Source organism: Heterocephalus glaber, unplaced genomic scaffold (genome assembly GCF_053883595.1).
Source record: "Heterocephalus glaber isolate CG9 unplaced genomic scaffold, H.glaber_assembly_v1.0 deba00001472, whole genome shotgun sequence".
Taxonomy (NCBI): Eukaryota; Metazoa; Chordata; class Mammalia; order Rodentia; family Bathyergidae; genus Heterocephalus; species Heterocephalus glaber.
Genome location: NW_028258315.1, coordinates 37611597 through 37630936, shown reverse-complemented (window position 1 = coordinate 37630936; position 19340 = coordinate 37611597). Strand labels below are relative to the sequence as shown.

At 43.4% G+C, this 19340-nt stretch overlaps 1 protein-coding gene across 3 annotated transcripts in view; it reads right to left on the bottom strand.

Annotated features, from left to right (window-relative positions):
* Positions 1–19255, bottom strand: part of Pfkp (phosphofructokinase, platelet) — a 65268-nt gene extending 46013 nt beyond the window's left edge. Inside the window, exons 1-2 of one of the 3 annotated variants that reach the window (XM_004854572.4) lie at positions 19010–19255; positions 4002–4075 (exon numbers count right to left, since the gene is read on the bottom strand). In XM_004854572.4, the coding sequence (XP_004854629.1) occupies positions 4002–4075; positions 19010–19121 (186 nt within the window). In that variant the 5' untranslated portion in view covers positions 19122–19255. The remainder of the gene's footprint in view (positions 1–4001; positions 4076–19009) is intronic. The other 2 variants (XM_013075785.3, XM_087181950.1) reach the window with 2 other exon arrangements.
* Positions 19256–19340: the final 85 nt, after the last annotated feature.

Here is a 19340-nt window from a genome sequence, read left to right as displayed (position 1 = left end):
TTTCAAAACCCAGATCATTCTGTGTGCCAAAGGTCATAAATATTACATTCAGCCATGATATAACCTGTATTTAAGTATCAGTTACTAATAAAATAATTCTCATGAAAATTATAATAATTCTAAAACATTATTTACACACAGTTTGGGGGGGAGGGTAGAAAGCAACATCTAAATGGAGCAACTAAAGAAATTCCTAAGGAAAATGGATTTGATCAGAGTCAGGGCTCCTCATTCCCCCGAGGAAGGGGTAGGAAGAAGAGCACACACCAGCCAAAGTGTCTCTTGCCCTTCTTTTCAGGGAGGAAGTGATGAGATGCAGTTCTGAGAGGATCATTGGGAGAGGCACCTATGCTTCCGGTAGGACACCAAGGTCTTCAGAGCTCCTTCTTTCCTAGTCTGTTCCTGTGCTGTTTACTTCTAGGTATCACCCCAGCTGGATTGAGGGATGGCTACTGCACTGGTACAGCACACTTTTCCGCATGTCTGTGAGGGTGTTTCAGAGGACTGGCATGTGGGTCAGCAAATGAATGGGGAGGACCTGCCTTGAATGTGGGTGGCACCATCCAAAAGGATGGGGGCCCAGATGGAACAAAAAAGCAGAAGGGAGAATTTGTACACTGTCTTCGTGGTGGGTGCACCCAGATGGAACAAAAAAGCAGAAGGGAGAACTTGCACACTCTCTTCATGGTGGGTGCCTTTTTCTGCTGAAGTCTTCCATGTGCATCAGACTCCAGGTTCTTCAGCCCTTGAATAGACCTGCACCAGTAACTCTCCAGGGGGCTTTCAGGCCTTCAGCCTTATGTAGAGCTGCATCATTTTTCTCCCCCTACCCCCTTTTTGAGGCTTCTAGCTTCTTAGACTGAGCAGGTTTTCCTGCAGTGTAACCTGCAGGTGGCCACTGTGGGACTTTTCAGCCTCTGATTGAGTGAGCCAATCTAATAAACCCCTCTTGTAATTGCATATATTCTTTTAGTTCTGCTTCTCTGGAGCACCTTGACTAATACAATGACGTAGAGAACAAATCTAGTTTAACTCAAAAGAATGTCCAAATGACCTTAGGTGTAGGCCTATGAGGTGTGTTCCCTATCAATTCCTTAATTTTGAAATGTGCCATGTCTAGTAGACATAGGTCTGAAGACATCTAAATATCACCAGAATATAGATAGCTACAGGGCAGAGTAACCAATAAAAAACAAAGATGCACAATACAACCATAAAAACAAAACCCTTAAGTCTAAGGAAAGGAAAGTTGACTACTACTGCATCAAAGATTAAACCCTCAAATGCACCTCAGCCTTACCTCCTCCCCATTAACAACTTTCAAAGCTAATATGGAGTTGGCCCCAGGTTGGATGTAGGGTTTCACAACCTTGGTATTGTTGACATTTGGGCCAGCTGATTGTGGTGGGGGCTTCCCTGTCCATTTTAAGATATTGGACAGCATGCTGGTCTTACAGACTAGATGCAGTAGCCATTCCCTCCCCCAACAATGAGATAATCAAAATATGTCTCCAAATACTGGCAAATGTTCTCAGGGGTGAGTCATTCACTCTGCACTGGGCTGGGATTCAGAAGGCTGCCATTCTTCCTACCACTGCAAATAATGTGTAGTGACATGGAGAAAGTAAACTGTCTACCACGAGTCCATTTCTTTAACTATGCAATAACAGAAAGAACTTCCTTCCTTCTCTCCTGCATCCCACAGTTGGCACGAAGGCTGTCAGTTGGTGTCGTGTGGGCTTGGTGTCCAACTGAGGCATGAGCAGACACAACAGGAACTGTAGCAGGCCATGAAAATCACAAGGTTTCCTGGGGAAACATACTGCAAACTTTAAGTCTTCAGTGAACTTGAAAACATTTTGCTAATTTTAACAGAAAAACCTCGTCTGAGGCTGCCTTGATCCCCAAAGGGCTTTCGTTTTTCTTTTTTGTAATGAGGATTGAACCCAGGGCCTTCTCACTGAGCTGTACCTTTTTAAAAAACTATTTATTTTTTAAATTTTGAGACAGGGTCTCATTAAGTCACTAAATTGCCCAGGCTGGGCTGGAACTCGTGATCCTCCTGCTTCGGCCTCTCAGTGTGTTGGGATTACAGTTGGGATTGCCACAATGCCTGGCCCAAAAAGCTTTATAAAACCAGTTTCTCTTATGAGGAAGGAACTGTTCTCACAGCAGAATGTAGAGTTCCCCCTCAAGATCCACCTCATCTTGTAATTACATATATTCCTTTTTTGTTGTTTTTTTGGTACTGGGGATTGAACTCTGGACCTTGCGCTTGCGAGGCAGGTGGCAGAACCACTGAACTTAATCCCCAGCCCTACATATATTCTTTTAGTTCTGTTTCTCTGGAGAACCTTGACTAATACAATGGTGCAGAGAACAAATCTGGTTTAACTCAAAAGAATGTCCAAATGTCCCTAGGTGTAGGCCTATGAGGTGTGTTCTACATCAATTCCTTAATTTTGAAATGTGCCAAAGTCAGAATATAGACCCTTCTCTCTGAGAGAGGGAGGGGGAGAGAGAGAGAGGTAGAGAGAGACAGAGAAATTATCTCCGTGTGCATATGCATGCTTTGCAGCAGGAACATAAAGAGGTAGTGAAGAGGCCCAGGTGAAATGGTTATCTGCGGGCAAACGCCAAGTGGGGGGTGTTGTTGCATGTGTCGCACTAAGGCTAATGTGCTCATTCCACATGGATGAGCAAGGGGTGGCAGCCATGGGAGCCAGAGCCCACGAATGGAAATTCACAAGGGCAATTTGATCTTAAAACCATCCAAACAGAAAATGACAGAACAATAGTCTGGAAATGCTAGGGTTAGATTCGTCATGTAAAAATTACCCAGATCAGATAAATGTAAACAGAAACATAACTATTCTGTACAAAAAGCAAAATGAAACATAGGAAAAAGCCTCTTTCCAGAAAATGGTAAACGGTAATGTGGACAAATATGCAAAGAGTATGGATGGTCATTTCACAAAAGGGGAAAATGACTTAGTAAACAGATAGGGGAATCCAGGTGTCTCTCAGGAGTAAGGAGAGTGCAGCTGCATACATACTGGGCAGGAATCCAGTGTCACCACTTCTGTGCATGGCTGGGTAGGGAGGAGGATTGGAAGAAATTTCAGAAATCACATCCACTATAATGACCATCCCTTTAAATCAGTCAATACTACATCTGGGAATAAAAGTAAGTGATAAGAAACACTGATCAGTTTTAAATATTAATACAGATCTTGCAGTGTTATGATAGTTGAAAAATGAAGAATGGTCCAATGATAGAAGAATCGTGGAATCAATGAAAGGTCAAGTCATGTAGACATGTAAAGCACAAGCTGGAATCTATGTATCAAGCAGAACATACTCATAACTTCATGGCAGGTAAAAAGAACAGTATACAAAACTATGTCACAATTTTCATAATGTACACATTTCCTTCCAGTCTTTTAGATAATACCATAGATAATACTAGGAGGAATCAGACTAAAATATTAATGGTGATCTTAAAAGAATTCAGCAATTAAATAGAAAGTTTTTCCTAATAGTTCTTGAAATGTGCTTTAAATTAGATTAGTAAGTACCTTTCCTTCAAATATTACTTATTCCTCAGTTGCTAGGACCTCAAAAATAGAAGACGAGGTGCCATCCCCGATTGACCAAACTCTTCATTTTGAAGCTGAAGCATGTATAGATACCATGGTTTGGATTTCATATTAATGATAAAAAGCTCAAAGTGGTTGTTTTCCTTCATTTGTCTTAGTGCTTATTCAAACCACCCACACCTGAAAGGATCAAATTACTTCTATAGGACAAATACCATAGTTGAGATCAATGGTCTTATAAATCAAGGTGAGAAAGTTGGTATCAGAAGACTTTTATATTCCCTCTTACTTCCACTGGGAGGCAGGCGGAAGAGAGACAGAAACTGCAGGGCACTGAGCATGTGGGAGGCATGAAATTCTGGGTCAGAAAAATGATGAACAACATGGGGAGCAAACACTGACCTCATAGATAAAGTACACTTTGGCCCCCGTGTATATTCCCATGCGCACCACAGCCCGGACGGCAGCATTCATACCTGTGAAGGGAACAGGAACAATTAGTACTGAAGAGCCTGGGGCTCATTCTGATTCTGCTATTAATTAACAGAGACTGTGAACAAATTGCATAACTTCTCTTGTGCTTCTGTATCCTAATATGAGAAATGAGTACACTAGTGTAAGGAGTAAGAGAAAGAGCAAAGGTAAAACAGGGTGCTTTGAATGTTAGGGTTCATCTGTGGATGGTTATGGTCATTGTAAAAGAGCCTAGAGCACCTTCAATTCAGTTCAGAACATCACTGCCTCCACTTGGCAGAAACTTCTAGGCTGCTCCATCCAATTGCAACGCACCAGAGTGCAGGTGCTTACAGTTACCCAACTCCTAAGAAACTAAGACTCAGAAGGGCAACTGGTCTGTGATTTGAGAGATTAAACTTGGTTATTTCATCACTAGCTATCAGTGTTTAAAAAAATGTAGGTGATGGACTTAAATACAAGAAAAATCATGCAATTTTATTAGAAAAGGAACTATACCTGTCTACTAAAAATAACCATACCTAACCAAGGTAAATCAAGGAGAAATTTCACACAAGAAATTTAGAGTATCTCTATGCGATGCATTATCACATAAGTCAGATAGATTCAATTTTGCTTTCCATTTATGCCTCACTTCTGGAAGTTGAAAACTTCTTTGGCAGTACCCTGTGGCATGGAACCTGAACAATCCTGTATCCCTACCTTGGCTAATGAGCCCATGGAGAGAGAAGTGGAAAGGAACGAGGACCACTTTCTGAGAGGTGCCTTCAGAATGGAGAAGAGCTGAGCTTTTGGTCATGTTGCTCCCAGACAACCAACTGTTCCAAATCTCCCTCCATGTATTTAAATTTTGGAAACAAATGTCAGAACTGGAGATGTTGCAGCATGTGTGCGATACTGTTATGCTTTGGGTAAATAAATGTACACACAAGAGGCTCTCCAAGAGTATGTTATGATTGACAAGGGGACTAAATTTGTATGTTGAACTGGCTCAGAAGATGGGTAAGCAATCCTAAATTATGTTGGGGCAGGTCAGATCATTGTCTCTGAAAGGTGACACTTACGAATGACAATATCTATTTGCTGAAAAACCCTTAGGCATATTTGTCTTGAAAATAAGTACATACTAATATACTTCTAAGATCTATGTATGAGTATACATGCATATATTTAGTAGTTTTAAGATTTCACATTCAAACCTAATTTATCACATGAAAAATTTTAATGACCTCACTGATTGGGGGCCATGCCTCAAGAATGTCAAACTCTTTCAAATGCAATGCCATTACTTTATTCTCATAATTTTCTTCTCCCCCTGCATGCTCTCTTGCTGAGCAGCATTTTTCTTCTCTGTCATTCAAGAAGGATACTACTAGTACCCTCAATAGCTCCTGCTCCCAAAATTGACGTTTTTTTCCTAACAGTCCTCCCTGAATCTCACTGTTTCCCTCTAACATTATTTATACCAGATACTGGCCAGAATTATTAAAGCAATTTTTCTCTCATGTTTTTGTAAATGACTTATAAATATACTCTTTTGTTAAAAATAATTATAGATGAGGTGATGTGGTGATGTCCACATAAGCCCCACTTCTTGGAAAACTTGGTATGAAAAATATAGTGATTGATTGAATTTTAAAAAACATTATTACAGCAAAAGACACACTGCTGGTCAGAGATTTAGCTCAGTGATTCCGCTGCCTGCCTCATAAGGGCAAGGACTTGAGTTTGATCCCCGGTATCAAAAAAAAAAAAAAAAAAAGACACACTGCCTTCAAAAATACTCCACTTCAAACACACTTATTTCATCATTCTTGCCACTTTCTCATGCAGTTCTGGAAGACTTCTTTCTTGTCTTTACAAGGCCTGATAAAAAATACGGTGAATGATGCTGCCAACTGCCATCCAACAGAAAGGCAGGCTCATAAAAACATGACCCTGTGTCCTCATGCACCTTATTTATTGGACTGGGCACTGTGAGACTTCTGGCTCTTCCCCAAAGTCAAAATGACTTTGTAAAATGAAAATGTTTTAAATTGGTTCAGCACAAAAAGGGAGCCATGACAGCACAACTAAAGATAGTTATGAAAGAGGATTCCAGAATTGTTTCAGAGAGTGGCAAGAATGTCAAGATAAGTGTATTTGAAACCAGGGGGAGTATTTTGAGGATTAAAGGCAATGTGTAACGTATCTATAGTGTAATAATTATTACTTAGATACATTTTTCAATCATATTTCATATTTTCCTATGTTTAGTTTCACACTTGTTAGTTCTTTTTGCACTAAATAATGTTTGAGAAGAGCTCTCCATCAGGAAGGGTGCTCTGTTCTAAAGCACAAATACATCTTGCCCCTCCCCTTGGTTCCCAGGGCCAATGAGAGGAAATCCAAGCTCCTCATAGGTCGGTCAGGCCGTGCCCTGGGAATTCTCCTCCCTGTTCAGTGGTACCAGGAAGTTCCTCTGCTTGACCTTCAGCATCTGCCCTGCCTATGCTTCTCCTTCGAGGCATTTCCTCATCCTTTGAGCTCCTGCCCCTCCAAGAGGACTTCCTGGCTTCCCCTTCATCAGACTCCCCTTATTCCTGGCAGACAACCACCTTCCCCCTCTGTGTTCACACCTGTGGTATGTCATTGCACCTGGATGTGGGTGTGGCACCTCTGTGTGATCAGGGTCAGGCATGCTTGGATTCTAACCTTAACTGCATGGATAAAAGCAGTTCTTCCCAGTCCTCCTGACAGACTGTGGCTCCAGGACTTTATGCTCCAGCCACTAATGTGTGTATTAACCTCCAAACACTGAGAATGTCCCAACACCAGGAACCAGGGGATAAAGCAGCAGAATGAATCCCTTTTTTGCTTTTGCTCTCTCCTCTGAAGACTTCATTTCCACAGGGCCTTTACGCCAAATGAACAACCCTGGCGACTTAGAAAATGTACATGTTAAAGAAATGGCAGAAGGAATGAAACTGTTAAAAGCTGAACATGATAGAGAAGCTGACCCCCAGGAGACTCCAGTGCGGAATTATAGTCCCCAACTCCAACCTGTGTCCCTTGCAGTCGGAACACCTCACAACAGCTTCTGGGCTGGATTAGCCTTCCAAGCCTGTCGACCCCTGGGGAGCTTGCTTAAACCCAGACTGCTAGGCTGGTCTCCAGGGCTTCTCAGGTGGAGCCTGAGGTTTACATTTCCAACAGGTTGTTCTGGGAATACACTTGAATAAGACACACACCTCCAAGTCCAACAGGGCTTTTATTCACTTGCAAGTTAGTATAAGAGTTAAGCCAAGTTGCTCTTTTTATCCTTTAGCTTAGAAGCCTGTGGCATTCCAATTGGTGCCAGGCAGGCTGACACCTGACTCCTAGCTCATGGAGTGTCAGGAGCCTGCTGGAGAAAGTTGAGGATCAGGGAGGATAAATGGATCAGCCCAAGGTAACTAAATTAATAGATGGTGGAGTGCAATTTAAATCTTACTATTATTATTATTATTGCTTGCACTACTGGGGACTGAACCCAGGGCCTTCACACTGAGCTCTGTCTCAGCTCTTTTAAAAGTGCTGTCTCACTAAATTGCTAAAGTGCCCAGACTAGGCTTGAATTTGCTATCCTCCTGCCTCAGCCTCCTAGACTGATTGGATTAAAAGACTTCCCAATTTTCTCTCCTGAAGTGGCTATGCATTCCAATCACCAAAGGGAACTTTACTGGAAAAGAAAGCCTGCAGGACTAGATTGTTAATTGTTTAGGGGCAGGGCCTGCTTGGATTTTAGGTCTTGGTTTGAATCTGGGTGCAGTCAGGTCTGCAAAGTGCTGCCTCAGGCTGGGCCCTTTGGGTTGAAGCCTGGGGAAGATGAGCTCCACCAGATAGATCACTCGTTCTCTCTAAAGGGTGAGCAGGGAATGGGACTTGGATGGCAGGAGACTGGGGGTGGGGGGAAGAAGCCAATGTGGAGACACAGACCCTTGCATTTCGATTTTACAGTCCCCTGCAGGAACATACCATGTTTCATCATTTTGCTTAGGGCTGTCTATGGGCCCGGCCACCAAACATTTGGGACAAAAGGCAGTTTCAGGATTTTCCACTCAACACTGAAGCTACTGTTTTTAGGAACAGTTCAGCCATGGTGAGGTTGAGCCATTTTGTTTTGGTTTTGGCTGTAGTAGCCTGACCTGGGAAACAGCCTTCATTATGTTTTTCGCGGGAAAATGTAATCCCCCTACCAAGAAAGACTCTTAGTGTGTGGGTAGCAATCTCTTCCTAATTTGCCAAAATCTAATCTCCATTCCTTAGGGAAGGTATGATCCTGTTATGGGAAACAAAAAACAAAACAAACTTTGAGACAAAAGCAGTCCTTTGAGGGAGCAGGTAAGTGGGAAATATGTGATAAGTAAAACAGAAAGGATACATTATGGAATTATTTTCTTGATATTATACATTCTCAAATAGCTTCTTCCTAAAATACACCGCAAGTAAGATAGTGATAACTTCTTCCTTAAGGTCACAGGGTCTTTCATGTGACAATAGCAGAAGCTGGCAAGATGGTATTAGGTAAATTCTTATTTTCCAGTCACTTTGAGGTGGCCTTCTTCATTTCCGAGTGCTTCTTGAGATTCTGTTCTGATTCAATTTAAATTGTGAGTCACTGCTAATGTGATTCTATGTGAGGCGATAGACCTATTACCCTGATTTGATCATTGCGCACTATATACATGTATTGAGTTAAACCCTGTGCTCTACAATTAGAGCACATATTACATGTCAGTTAAAAATACTGTTAAAAAAATAAGGAATATATTGACTCTTAACACAATAATTTGGGTTCAACCTTTTATCTTTGTTACCTGAAGACTATATATAATAATCTCCCCACTTCAACCCTCTGACAGCACTGAGCCACTTTCCTTGCATATCTTACAGTACTAACAATCATTCACTTTTGAATTTCAATATAGAAATTTGAAAAATAAGGTCAGCTTGCTCGCTTTCACTGGTTTGTCAAAAAAAGTAAAATTTATAACATGCTTATCTTACTTTTGCTGTTCAAGCAATAAATACAGTACCCACTGGTAAAAGGGCACAAAGCTAAGGAGAAAGATAATAAGCAGAGGGTCAGGGAGCTGAAAGCCTGCATGATGGTTCCAGAAGGGGTGCAATAGCCAAGAGAGAGTTTAGGGCAGCTTTCCTGAAAGTGATGCCTAAGGAAAAGAACTGAAGTTGGTAAGGGATGCTGGCCACAGGGACATCCGGAAAGCAGCATTCCAGGCCAGCACAGGGCCTAAGGCCCGGCATGCTGCATTCCAGGATTCATTGCAATTGTGAGCACTGTAAGTTCAAAGTTTTCACAAGAACACTCATGTAGGGAAACTTTGGATACAGGGGGCAACACGTCATCCATGGCTCTCTGACACACTGTCCGTCAGGGCAGCCTGTGGCCTCGGTGTCTTGTCCAGATGGAGATGTGTTGTAGGTATCAGTGCCCGGTGGATTCCAAAGACTTGGTGTGGGTAGAAAAAGGATTCAAAATATCTTACTGATGCAGTAATTGATTATGTTGTCAAGTGATGTTTAAAGTGTACTTTAAAATTATTTGACGTAAAAGTCTTCTAGACCTAATTGACAGATTCAGTAGAGTAGCTGGATATAAGGTCAACACTCAAAAAAAAAAATAGCCTTATACGCAAATAGCAGACCCATTAAGAGAGAAATTCAGTAAATAATTCCTTTTACAATAGCATCTAAAAAAATGAAATATCTAGGAATCAACCTAACAAAGGAAGCAAAAGACCGCTACACTGAAATCTACAGCTCTCTGAAAAAGGAGATCAAAGAGGATATAAGAAAATGGAAAGATATCCCTTGTTCCTGGTAGGAAGAATCAATATAGTGAAAATGGCCATACTTCCAAAATTACTATATAGATTTAATGCAATGCTGATTGAAATTCCAACAATATACTTCACAGAACTAGTGAAAACAATCCAAAAATTCATTTGGAAGCAGAAGAAACCTAGAATAGCAAAAGCAATTCTAGGCAAGAGAGACATGGCTGGGGTTATCACAATCCTCAACTTGAAACTATACTACAAAGCTACTGTGATAAAAACAGCATGACACTGGCAAAGAAACAGACCCGAGGATCAGTGGAATAGATTAGAAGATGCAGAAATGGCTACAGATATGTTCAGCCACCTCATCTCTGACAAAGGAGCAAACCACCATCATTGGAGGAAAGATAGCCTATTTAATAAATGGTGTTGGGAATACTGGATTTCAACCTGCCAAAGATTAAAACTGCACCCATACCTATCACCATGCACTAAACTAAGATCGAAGTGGATTAAAGATCTAAATATTAAGACAGAAACACTAAACTTGCTGGAAGATAAGTTAGGTAGAACTCTTGATGACAATGGCATAGGAAAAGACTTTATGAACAAATCCTCAGTAGCACGGGAGCTAGTACAAAGAATCAAAAGCTGGGATCCTATCGTATTAAAAAGCTTCTGCACTGCAAGAGAAACTACCAACAAAGCTACAATGTGGGAAGAAATTTTTAGCAGCTGTACCTCAGACAAAGGCCTACTATTGAGAATATATAAAGAATTGGAAAAAATCAGATGCCCTAAATTCAATGACCCAATTCAAAAACGGGCATCCGAAATGAACAGACATTTCTCAGACAAAGAAGTAAAAGCAGCAAATAAATATATGAAAAAATGTTCAACATCACTGGTCATTCGAAAGATGCAGATGAAAACAACACTGAGATTCCACCTCACCCCACAAAGAATGGCTGCTATCAAGAAATCAACCAATAACAAATGCTGGCAGGGGTGTGGAGAGAAAGGAACCCTTCTCCATTGCTGGTGGGAGTGCAGACTGTTGCAACCACTGTGGAAATCAGTATGGAGATACCTCAAAGAACTAGGACTAGAAGTCCCATTTGACCCAGCTATTCCTCTACTGGGAATCTTCCCAAAAGAATTAAAAGAATCATACCGCAGTGATATATGTGCACCTATGTTTATAGAGACACAGTTTGTAATAGCTAAAGCTTGGAAACAGTCCAAGTGCTCATCAACTGGAAACTGGATAAAGAAGATGTGGGTTTTTTTTTATAAAATGGAGTACTACTCAGTCATAAAGGAGAAACTAGAGACATTTATAGCCAAATGGATGCATATTGAGGCCATACTCTTAAGTGAAATAAATAGGACACACATGTGTAAATACCAAATACTTTCTCTAGTGTGAGAAACTGAAAGTGTAAATAAGGATGAAAATGATTAAAATGAATAACTGATAATTTGAAATAGGAAAAGGTCCAAAGGTGTAGGGGTGGTGGGAGGGGAAGGGGAAAGGGAAGAGGGGAAAGGAAAAATTACGAGAAAAGAAAGAAAAAAAGGAAAAAAAGTCTATGTAAATAGGGAAGGGTGGAGGGGGTGAAGGGCGCACAGGTAATGGGGAAAAGAATAAGAACCAAGATACATCATGTTCAGGTACAAACACCCAATGATAAATGTAAACGTATTGTATACCTAAAATGTACCAGGGCCAGAGATTTAGCTCAGTGGTTTCGTTGCCTGCTGCGCACAAGCGCAAGGACCTGAGTTTGATCCCTGGTACCCCCCCCCCCAAATTACCTAAAATGTACCAATAAACACATGAGAATAAATTATTTGATATATTTATTTTATTTATACTAACATGGCTGCTAGGTTGCTTAAAATTATGCATAAAATACGGGCTACCAATGCAGGCCTTATCTCTATTGGACTCTTGATGTACTGTACACATTTAACCACACTGACCAACCCAAAGCTCCACATTAAATGCGGATTAATATTCTAGTCCAGGAGCTGATGGCATTAATAGTCTATGGATAGTTTCTTGCTGCCCCCGCCCCCCGCCATTATGAAGACTGCTGTGAAGAGTATCTTTTCCCCACCTATAAATATCTACCTCTCTCACACTCATTGTCTTTCTTCCTGCCACTGGAGATGAGTTCCAATTCATCCCATTCCCTGGCACTCTTAGGCCCCCTTTGTCCCTTCCACAGGGCATCCTGCCACATGCCTCAGCACCATCCTCTTGACCCCCCATGTGTGACCAACCTGCCATGAGGCCCTAAACTCGGAATCTCTCTCTTCCCTCCTTTCCATTCCACAAAGCTACCTTTATCAAAGGCAGCCTGTCACCTCCATGTGACTCTCCAGTTCTCAGAAGGTAAATCCAAAGTCCTCACCTGGCCCACAGCTGGCCAGGACCTTGGCCTAGGCCATTTCCTCCCATATCCCTCAGGGCTCCCACTCCCTGCTCTTCCCAGCTGCTTTCTGCTGGCTCCTCACTCACATTTAGGCCTCCCTGGCCCTCTTGGTGAAACAGCAGCTTTTCCCAGTTTCCTTCTCAGCTCTCAGCAGCCACTGAGACACAGTCCATCTGCCCTCACTGTGACCATGACAGAGAGAAGGGGCTCCATGGTTCTGCCTAAAGCGTTCCGTGACACATAACTCATGCTTGGCTTGCTCACTTGTACACTGATAGCTAAAACAGAAACAGAATCTGAGTAATAGTATACCTGAGCTGAAAAAATGAGCAGCATGGACTGTGAGGTTACTATATATATGGACACACAGGATTCTAAGGTGCTGGAAGCATCTTAGGGATGGAGGAAGTGCTAATGGATCCTTGGGGGTGGGAGCTCATACAGGGGCCCAGAACAGTCCTGCCTCTCTTTGACAGGCTCCACTTTTGCCTAAAGACTCACTGATGATAAGGGCTGGGGAAGACAATTGAGTAACTCCAAGAGCTTCACTTGGGGAGGGGGAATGGAAGGAGGGAGGGAGGGGGAGAGAGAGAGACCCTCAAAACAAAACAAAGAGACAAACGAACGAATAAGATCCTACAGCACTAGTAGATGGCAGGCTTAAGAACCAGGACTTCCAAATGAGACTCTGGAATCTCAGTACCCTGATCTGCCATATTTTGGTGCTTTTTTCATCCAGACAAGCACAATTACTGTAATTTCAAGAGAAGTGCAGGGTGGTGAAGATGTACAGAATAGAGGTGGGTGAGGAAGAACTGGAGCTTCCTGGTAGATACTTTGTAAGAAATAAAAATACAACAACAGACAAAACTCCTTGAAAAAAGTAACTAAAAAAGTGACTCATCTATTTCCTTAACACACAGCTATCTGTTATTTATCCCAACACACATTTTTAACATAAGCACAGGAGTAGTAGATGTAGTTTTATATCCCGATATTTGTGCCTTTAACATATTGCTACCTTATCTTCATATTTCTAACTGCAATGGCTTCTATGGCCCCCAGATTGATAGAGTTTATCTAAATAGCCTCCATTCTCCTAGATAAAAGGTTTGAGTTCTCCACCAGAAGCTTTTAGTTTTCTGTACCCAAATAGGAAAACACGTTTTTGGAAAGACGATCACATGTCTAGCTTCTAAGGATCATCTGAATATGCCACATAAAAATATATTTGACTTAGAGAAAATGATGCAGTTACAACTAATCTCCCACTTCTATGCTACGACAATGCTGAAATTCTCACACACTGCTTCTTAGAACCAATAATTTCTTTTCCTAATTTAATTATATTTTAAACTACAAAGATCCCATTAAAGAACACATATGCAGTGTTTCAGGACAGGGAGAGCCTCGAGAGCTGTGTGAGGTGAATCCTCATTATTCACATTTCCCTAGGCATTTTACTTGGCCCTTAGGCAAGCACAGCTCTGGGCACAGAAAGACCCCAAGCAGAACTCTTTTTGTTGTTTGCTTGTTTGTATTTGCAATACTGGAAATTTAACCTAAGGCCTTCATTTGTACTGAGATATACCCCAGCCTTTTTTTATTTTGAGACAGGGTCTTGCTAAGTTGTCCAGATGGGATTTGAATTTGCTATCTTCCTGACTGAAGTGCTAGGATTACAGTCCTTGCCATCACACTCGGCTTCCAAATAGAACTCTTAACAGATCTTTGGTAAATACTGTACAGTTGTCCCTTGGTATCCTCAGGGGAATGGTTCTAGGATCACTTTGAGATATCAAAATTCTTGGATGGTCAAGTTCCTTCTATAAAATGACCATATATATGGATTTTACATAATCTACACATATCCTCCCATATACTTGAGAATAAATCTTTAGGTTACCTAAAATACCTAACATTAACATAAATGCTATATAAAAGGTTGTGATGCTATATTGCTTAGGAAATAATAACAAGGGGAAAAAAAGCCCATATATATATGTAGTACAAGATGTCATTTAAAACATATTTTCAATCTGAGGTTGGTTGAACCTGCAGAACCCACAAATGTAGAGGGCAGATTGTATGTGTTAAATTGAAGAGCCAGCTTAGTGCCTGTGGCAAGTCTACCAGTACCTCACAATTCCGAGTACAGTTTTAAAGTTTTCATCTTAAAGCATTAGTAGATCACATTTATTGTTGAGGATAAAAAAGCACTAGTGATTACTGACAGTTTAATTCACCTAAATGGCTTCATGAAAAAGGAAGACAGAAGAAATTCCTAGTCACCTGTCACTTCCTCAGTGGTGATTTCAGGTGGGGGACAGTCCATAAACACTTGAGTGTCTGCTACCTGCTTTAGATGTGCTAAGTGCTTGAAATACACTGGTAAACTGACTCATATGTATGAGATGTGACTGAAAAATAGGTTGAATGTTTAAGCTTAAAAAATTCTTATGGTAAAAGACACATTGCCATTCATTGCCCTCAAATACTCCCCCTGGCTTTGAACATTATCCCATTGTTTTTGCCACTTTCTGAAGTAGTTCTGAAAGCTCTTTTTCATGAATGTCTTTAGTTGCATTGTTGTGGCTGCCTTGATGTCCCGAACTGATTCCAAACATTTTCCTTTCATTGTGACAAATGACCTTGGGGAAGAGCCAGAAGTCTCACTGTGTCAGATTGGGTGAATAAGGTGGACTAGGACACACTGTAATGCTTTTATAAGCCTGTTTTTCTACTGGATGACACTCAGCAGAAACATTCACGGTATTTTTGGTCACTCCTAGTAAAGACTCTCATGAGAGAGGACTTCCAGAGCAGCTGCAGAAAGTGGGAAGAATGATGGGATAAGTGAGTTTGAAGCAAGGGAAAGCATTTTGAAAGGGATTAATGTCAACATGTCTTTTACTGTAATTTTTAAAATTTAAACATACATTGTGTGTTTTGATGTCTTTATACTCAACCTGCCACCCGGTCCCTGTAATCATGTGGCCTGTCCCTAATACTTGGGTCTGTGAATGCAGAGAAGCTGGTTCATCTCAGGTTTTCTTTGCTCACATCTAAAATGGGGATAAGTTAGCACCTGGGAGAACTTCACAACATGCAGTCAGTCACTAAATGCTAGTGAGTCTCTCTATGATTGGAAAGACTTCTACATACTCAATCTTATATGGATTTTCTGTAAATATTGTATTAATGTTCACTTTGCTATAGACAAAAAGGATGCACTTTGACTGTTGCAAGATAGGTAATGCATTCTCAGCTGCACTATGCACCAGGCCCTGCCAAAGCCACAGCCTGTGTCTAAGACCATGAATCATCCTTGGTATGTGACACAATATTGTTTGAGGGTGGGTACTTAGTCATAATAAGTCTGTCTGTTCAGCAACATGGAACTTATTTTAGGTTAAAGAGAAATCAGTCTAATTTTGCAGGGATATTCTGTAAAGATCTAAAGATCCAAAGAAGATGAGAAAAAAATGCTTTAAAATATTCTTTCTTAATGTCAGGCCTGAGGCAGTCAGGAAAGCAGATGAGGGATTTTTGGTTTCACTTTATAATTATGTAATATAAATTCCATTGGTGGAAAAAAGGACTCCATTGTTTTGGCCACCTTGCTAGCTATCACTTTCGAAAGGCATTTACTGTTCTACTAACAAAACTGCCAAAAGATTCTCTGTATAATTTCGAGCAAGTTGTGTTCTCACTTTGAGTACTGGCCAGATGGCATTGCCTTCCTGGGAAAGACCTCTTAAGAACATGTTCTGGTGGAGAGTATTTGGGAGTAAGTCATCCAGTGTGGTTTAAATCCTACCACAACCTTGTAGGAGCCTCATGGCTTTGTTAAGTTACTTGTCTCGTTGTGGGTTTTTCTCCTTACCTCCAAAATGAAGAAATACCTATCTTGGAGGCATTTTAATTTGCCCTGGACCTAAGAACTGTAAAGCTCCTAGTATATAAAAAGTGCAGAATAAACAGTAGTTATAATCACCTCAGAATGGAATCTTACTATAATTTCACATTTAAGTAGAAAGTTCCTAAAAACGAGACTCGAATTTACTCTCTTTGGTCTCCAGCTATGAGCAAAATTTTTCTCTCTCAGGGAAAATCAATTACTGATAGAGTCAACATAAAACAGTAAAAGACTGGTACAATAGACACCACTTCAAGGAACAACCTACTCTAAGGGCCTGGAAATCTGTTACTGCTAAGTCCAGGCCCTTGGAGCTTACCTCCTAATGGATTTTTTTTTCCAGAAAGAAATGCATGTAAACTCTCAAAAAGGTCCAAGATAGCATTACAACAGTACGCAACTATTTATAGGCATCTAAGGAAAACTGAGTCAGGGTCTTGAGAGAAAATGCCCAAGACACAGCCATGGTTGGTTTCCTTGGGGACAGCCCCCATGTAACATTTGAAAGCGTGAGGTCATATTTGATGCCACCTGTTTAACTAAGAGCAGCCATGTCCCATGCACCAGACATTACACTAACCAAGCAATGTTCTCATAGAATTTTGGTTTCCAGGGTATTCTTTTCCACTGAAGAGACAAGGTAGTCTTTTAATTAACTTCTTACAAGTGGCAGACCTAACATAAGTAACAGAGAAAACGATGACTCTGCCGTATTTTTGTTCACAAACTACCAAGTATTTTTACAAACATTTGGATAGGGATTTCAAAAGAATGATCCATATTTTCCCCCCAAAAGATACAGAATCTTGATTCTAAAATAACCTTGAAACTTTTGACCTCATAGCCCTGGGGTGGGGGTGGAGGTGGTGTAGAGACCCAGTTCCTCTTCCTGTGCTAAATTTTCTCCTCTGGCAGTCCAGAATAAGATTCAAGGAGACCTAGCACGAGGTCTCGAGCATGCAGATCCTTCTGAAGCCCCTGGCCTGGGATGAGAAGTCAAAAGGGGTGGGTACGCGGGTTCCCCATCCCGACCCCAGGCGGTCCCGTATCAGCACATCTTCAGGCACTTATTTAAATAACTCGAGATGTTAAATGTTCTCCTATTTCACTCTTCTATTTTAACAATCCAGTCCGAGGATTTTCATTTTCTGAGAAGCCTACCCTGCACGAAGAATGTTTGTATTGAGGATCATTTTACTAGAATACCAATAAAGCCATCCCTTCTGTAGGGAGGAAGGCCGGCCCGTGTGGTGCTGGCGGTGACTGGCCACGATTGCTTCTTTTAATCTAAGAACGAGGAGGGTCTCATTATGGACCCTCACTCACCCTGCAGCGCCGGCTCCCACTCCCGCACCTAATGCTGTTCCACGCGAGTGGCGTGGAGTGCGCCGGGTGTCGCGGGCTGAGCGTGCTAGGGAGGCGACTGGCCAGGCATCACGTAGGCGCCCGCGGCGGGCGGGGCAGTACCCACAGCTCCTCAACCTGCCGCACCCGCGCCCGCCGCGCCCGCCGCGCCCGCCCCGCCCGCCCCGCCCGTCCTTCTCAAGGGCAAAAAGGGAAGGTCACTTGCAGGGTGGGCAGAAGGAGAGGGCACTGGGCTCAACCTCTGAGCATCCCTCTGCGGTGCTCATGAGGAGATACGGTATGGGGTGGGAGGGAAGAAGGGGAGATAAAAACCAGCTCAGGGAACCTGTCTTCAGCCTGCTAGATCTTTAGGGCTGCAAGGGCGTCTACGCCAGAGAAGCGCTGATCTGCTCTGCCCTCACCAGGGGTTAACAGGAATCTGGAAACCCCTCTGTCTGGGAACTCTGGCGCCCCCTGGAACGCCCAGAGCGCGAGGGCCGGGGCCGTGGCCGAGTCATCCCTCTTTGTCCCCCACTTTTAAACATTCTCTTAGTGAATACATGCCGAAGGGCCCGGGTTTGGGTTCCTTCCGCTTTACAATCAGCCTCCACGTTGGGGTGAGAGGGAAGTCTGGAGCCCGTGCCCCGGCTGCTGGTGACGGCCTGGAGTCCCCGCTTCCTGGTCTTTCCCGTCCAAGGGAGGTGGGAGGAGAGGGCCTAGTGACCCGTTTTAGCTTTCAATTTTGTCACCCGCCGGAAGCCGAGTGGAGATAAGAGTGGGGGAGGAAAACTTTTTTTTCTTTTAATCTCTCAGGGGAAATGTGAGGCGCTGCAGCACCGCCAAGGCGAGACCCTCGCGTGCCCCAAGCGCGTCCTGCAATGCAGCAGCGGGGACTACGACCGCGCCGCGCGGGGGGCGCCAGACTGCAGGCGGCGCAGCGGGGACTCAGCTGTTTGCCTACAACCTTTCCCGGGCTGGGTGGGGCGGGATGACGGAGCTGCGGGCGGGTGCCGGGCATCGGCGTGGTAGCGGTACCTAAGCTTTAGGGTCGCTTGGCCCCGCATCCTACGACTCAGATGCAGAACGACCTCAAGGGGATAGGTTCCTAGAGACCCCACTGCCAACCTCAATGAATAAAATGAACCTGGAAGGTGAAAAATTGATTTACTGTTTCTTCCTAATGAAGGTCCTTCCGCCGTCTCGCTCCGTCTTCCCCATCCAGCCCACCGCAATGGGCCCCCTGGCCGTCTCCAGCCACGCCTCAAGTGCCCCGATGTTTGTAGGCGCAGGGGCTTCTTCCCGGTTCTCCCGGTCCCGGCATCCCACTCCTCCCAGTTCCCTGGCCACCCCCTCCCCTCGGCATCTCCTTCCCCTCTCGCCCAGGCCCGGAGGCCAGTGGGCCGCGCGCACCTTGGGCATCCCCGCCGCTGGTGAGCACACCAATGGCCTTGCCGGCGCCGGAGAGATGCTCCAGGAACTTCGGGAAGGAGGTCTTGGGGGTCGAGGAGGAGCCGTCGCCCATGGTGAAGAGCCAGAGGTACGCCGGATGGCCTGGTGCGCAGCAGGCAGTGAGGACCTGGCCCACGCGCCAGCCTCGGAACCGCCGCCCCGCCCGCGCCCTCGCCCGCTGGGCCCGCCCCTGCCCCTCCCTGAGCGCCAATGGGCCGCGGCGGGCGGGGACCGGCGGGCGGGGACCGGCGGGCGGGGACGGGCGAGCGGGATCCGGGAGGAGTCCCGGGGC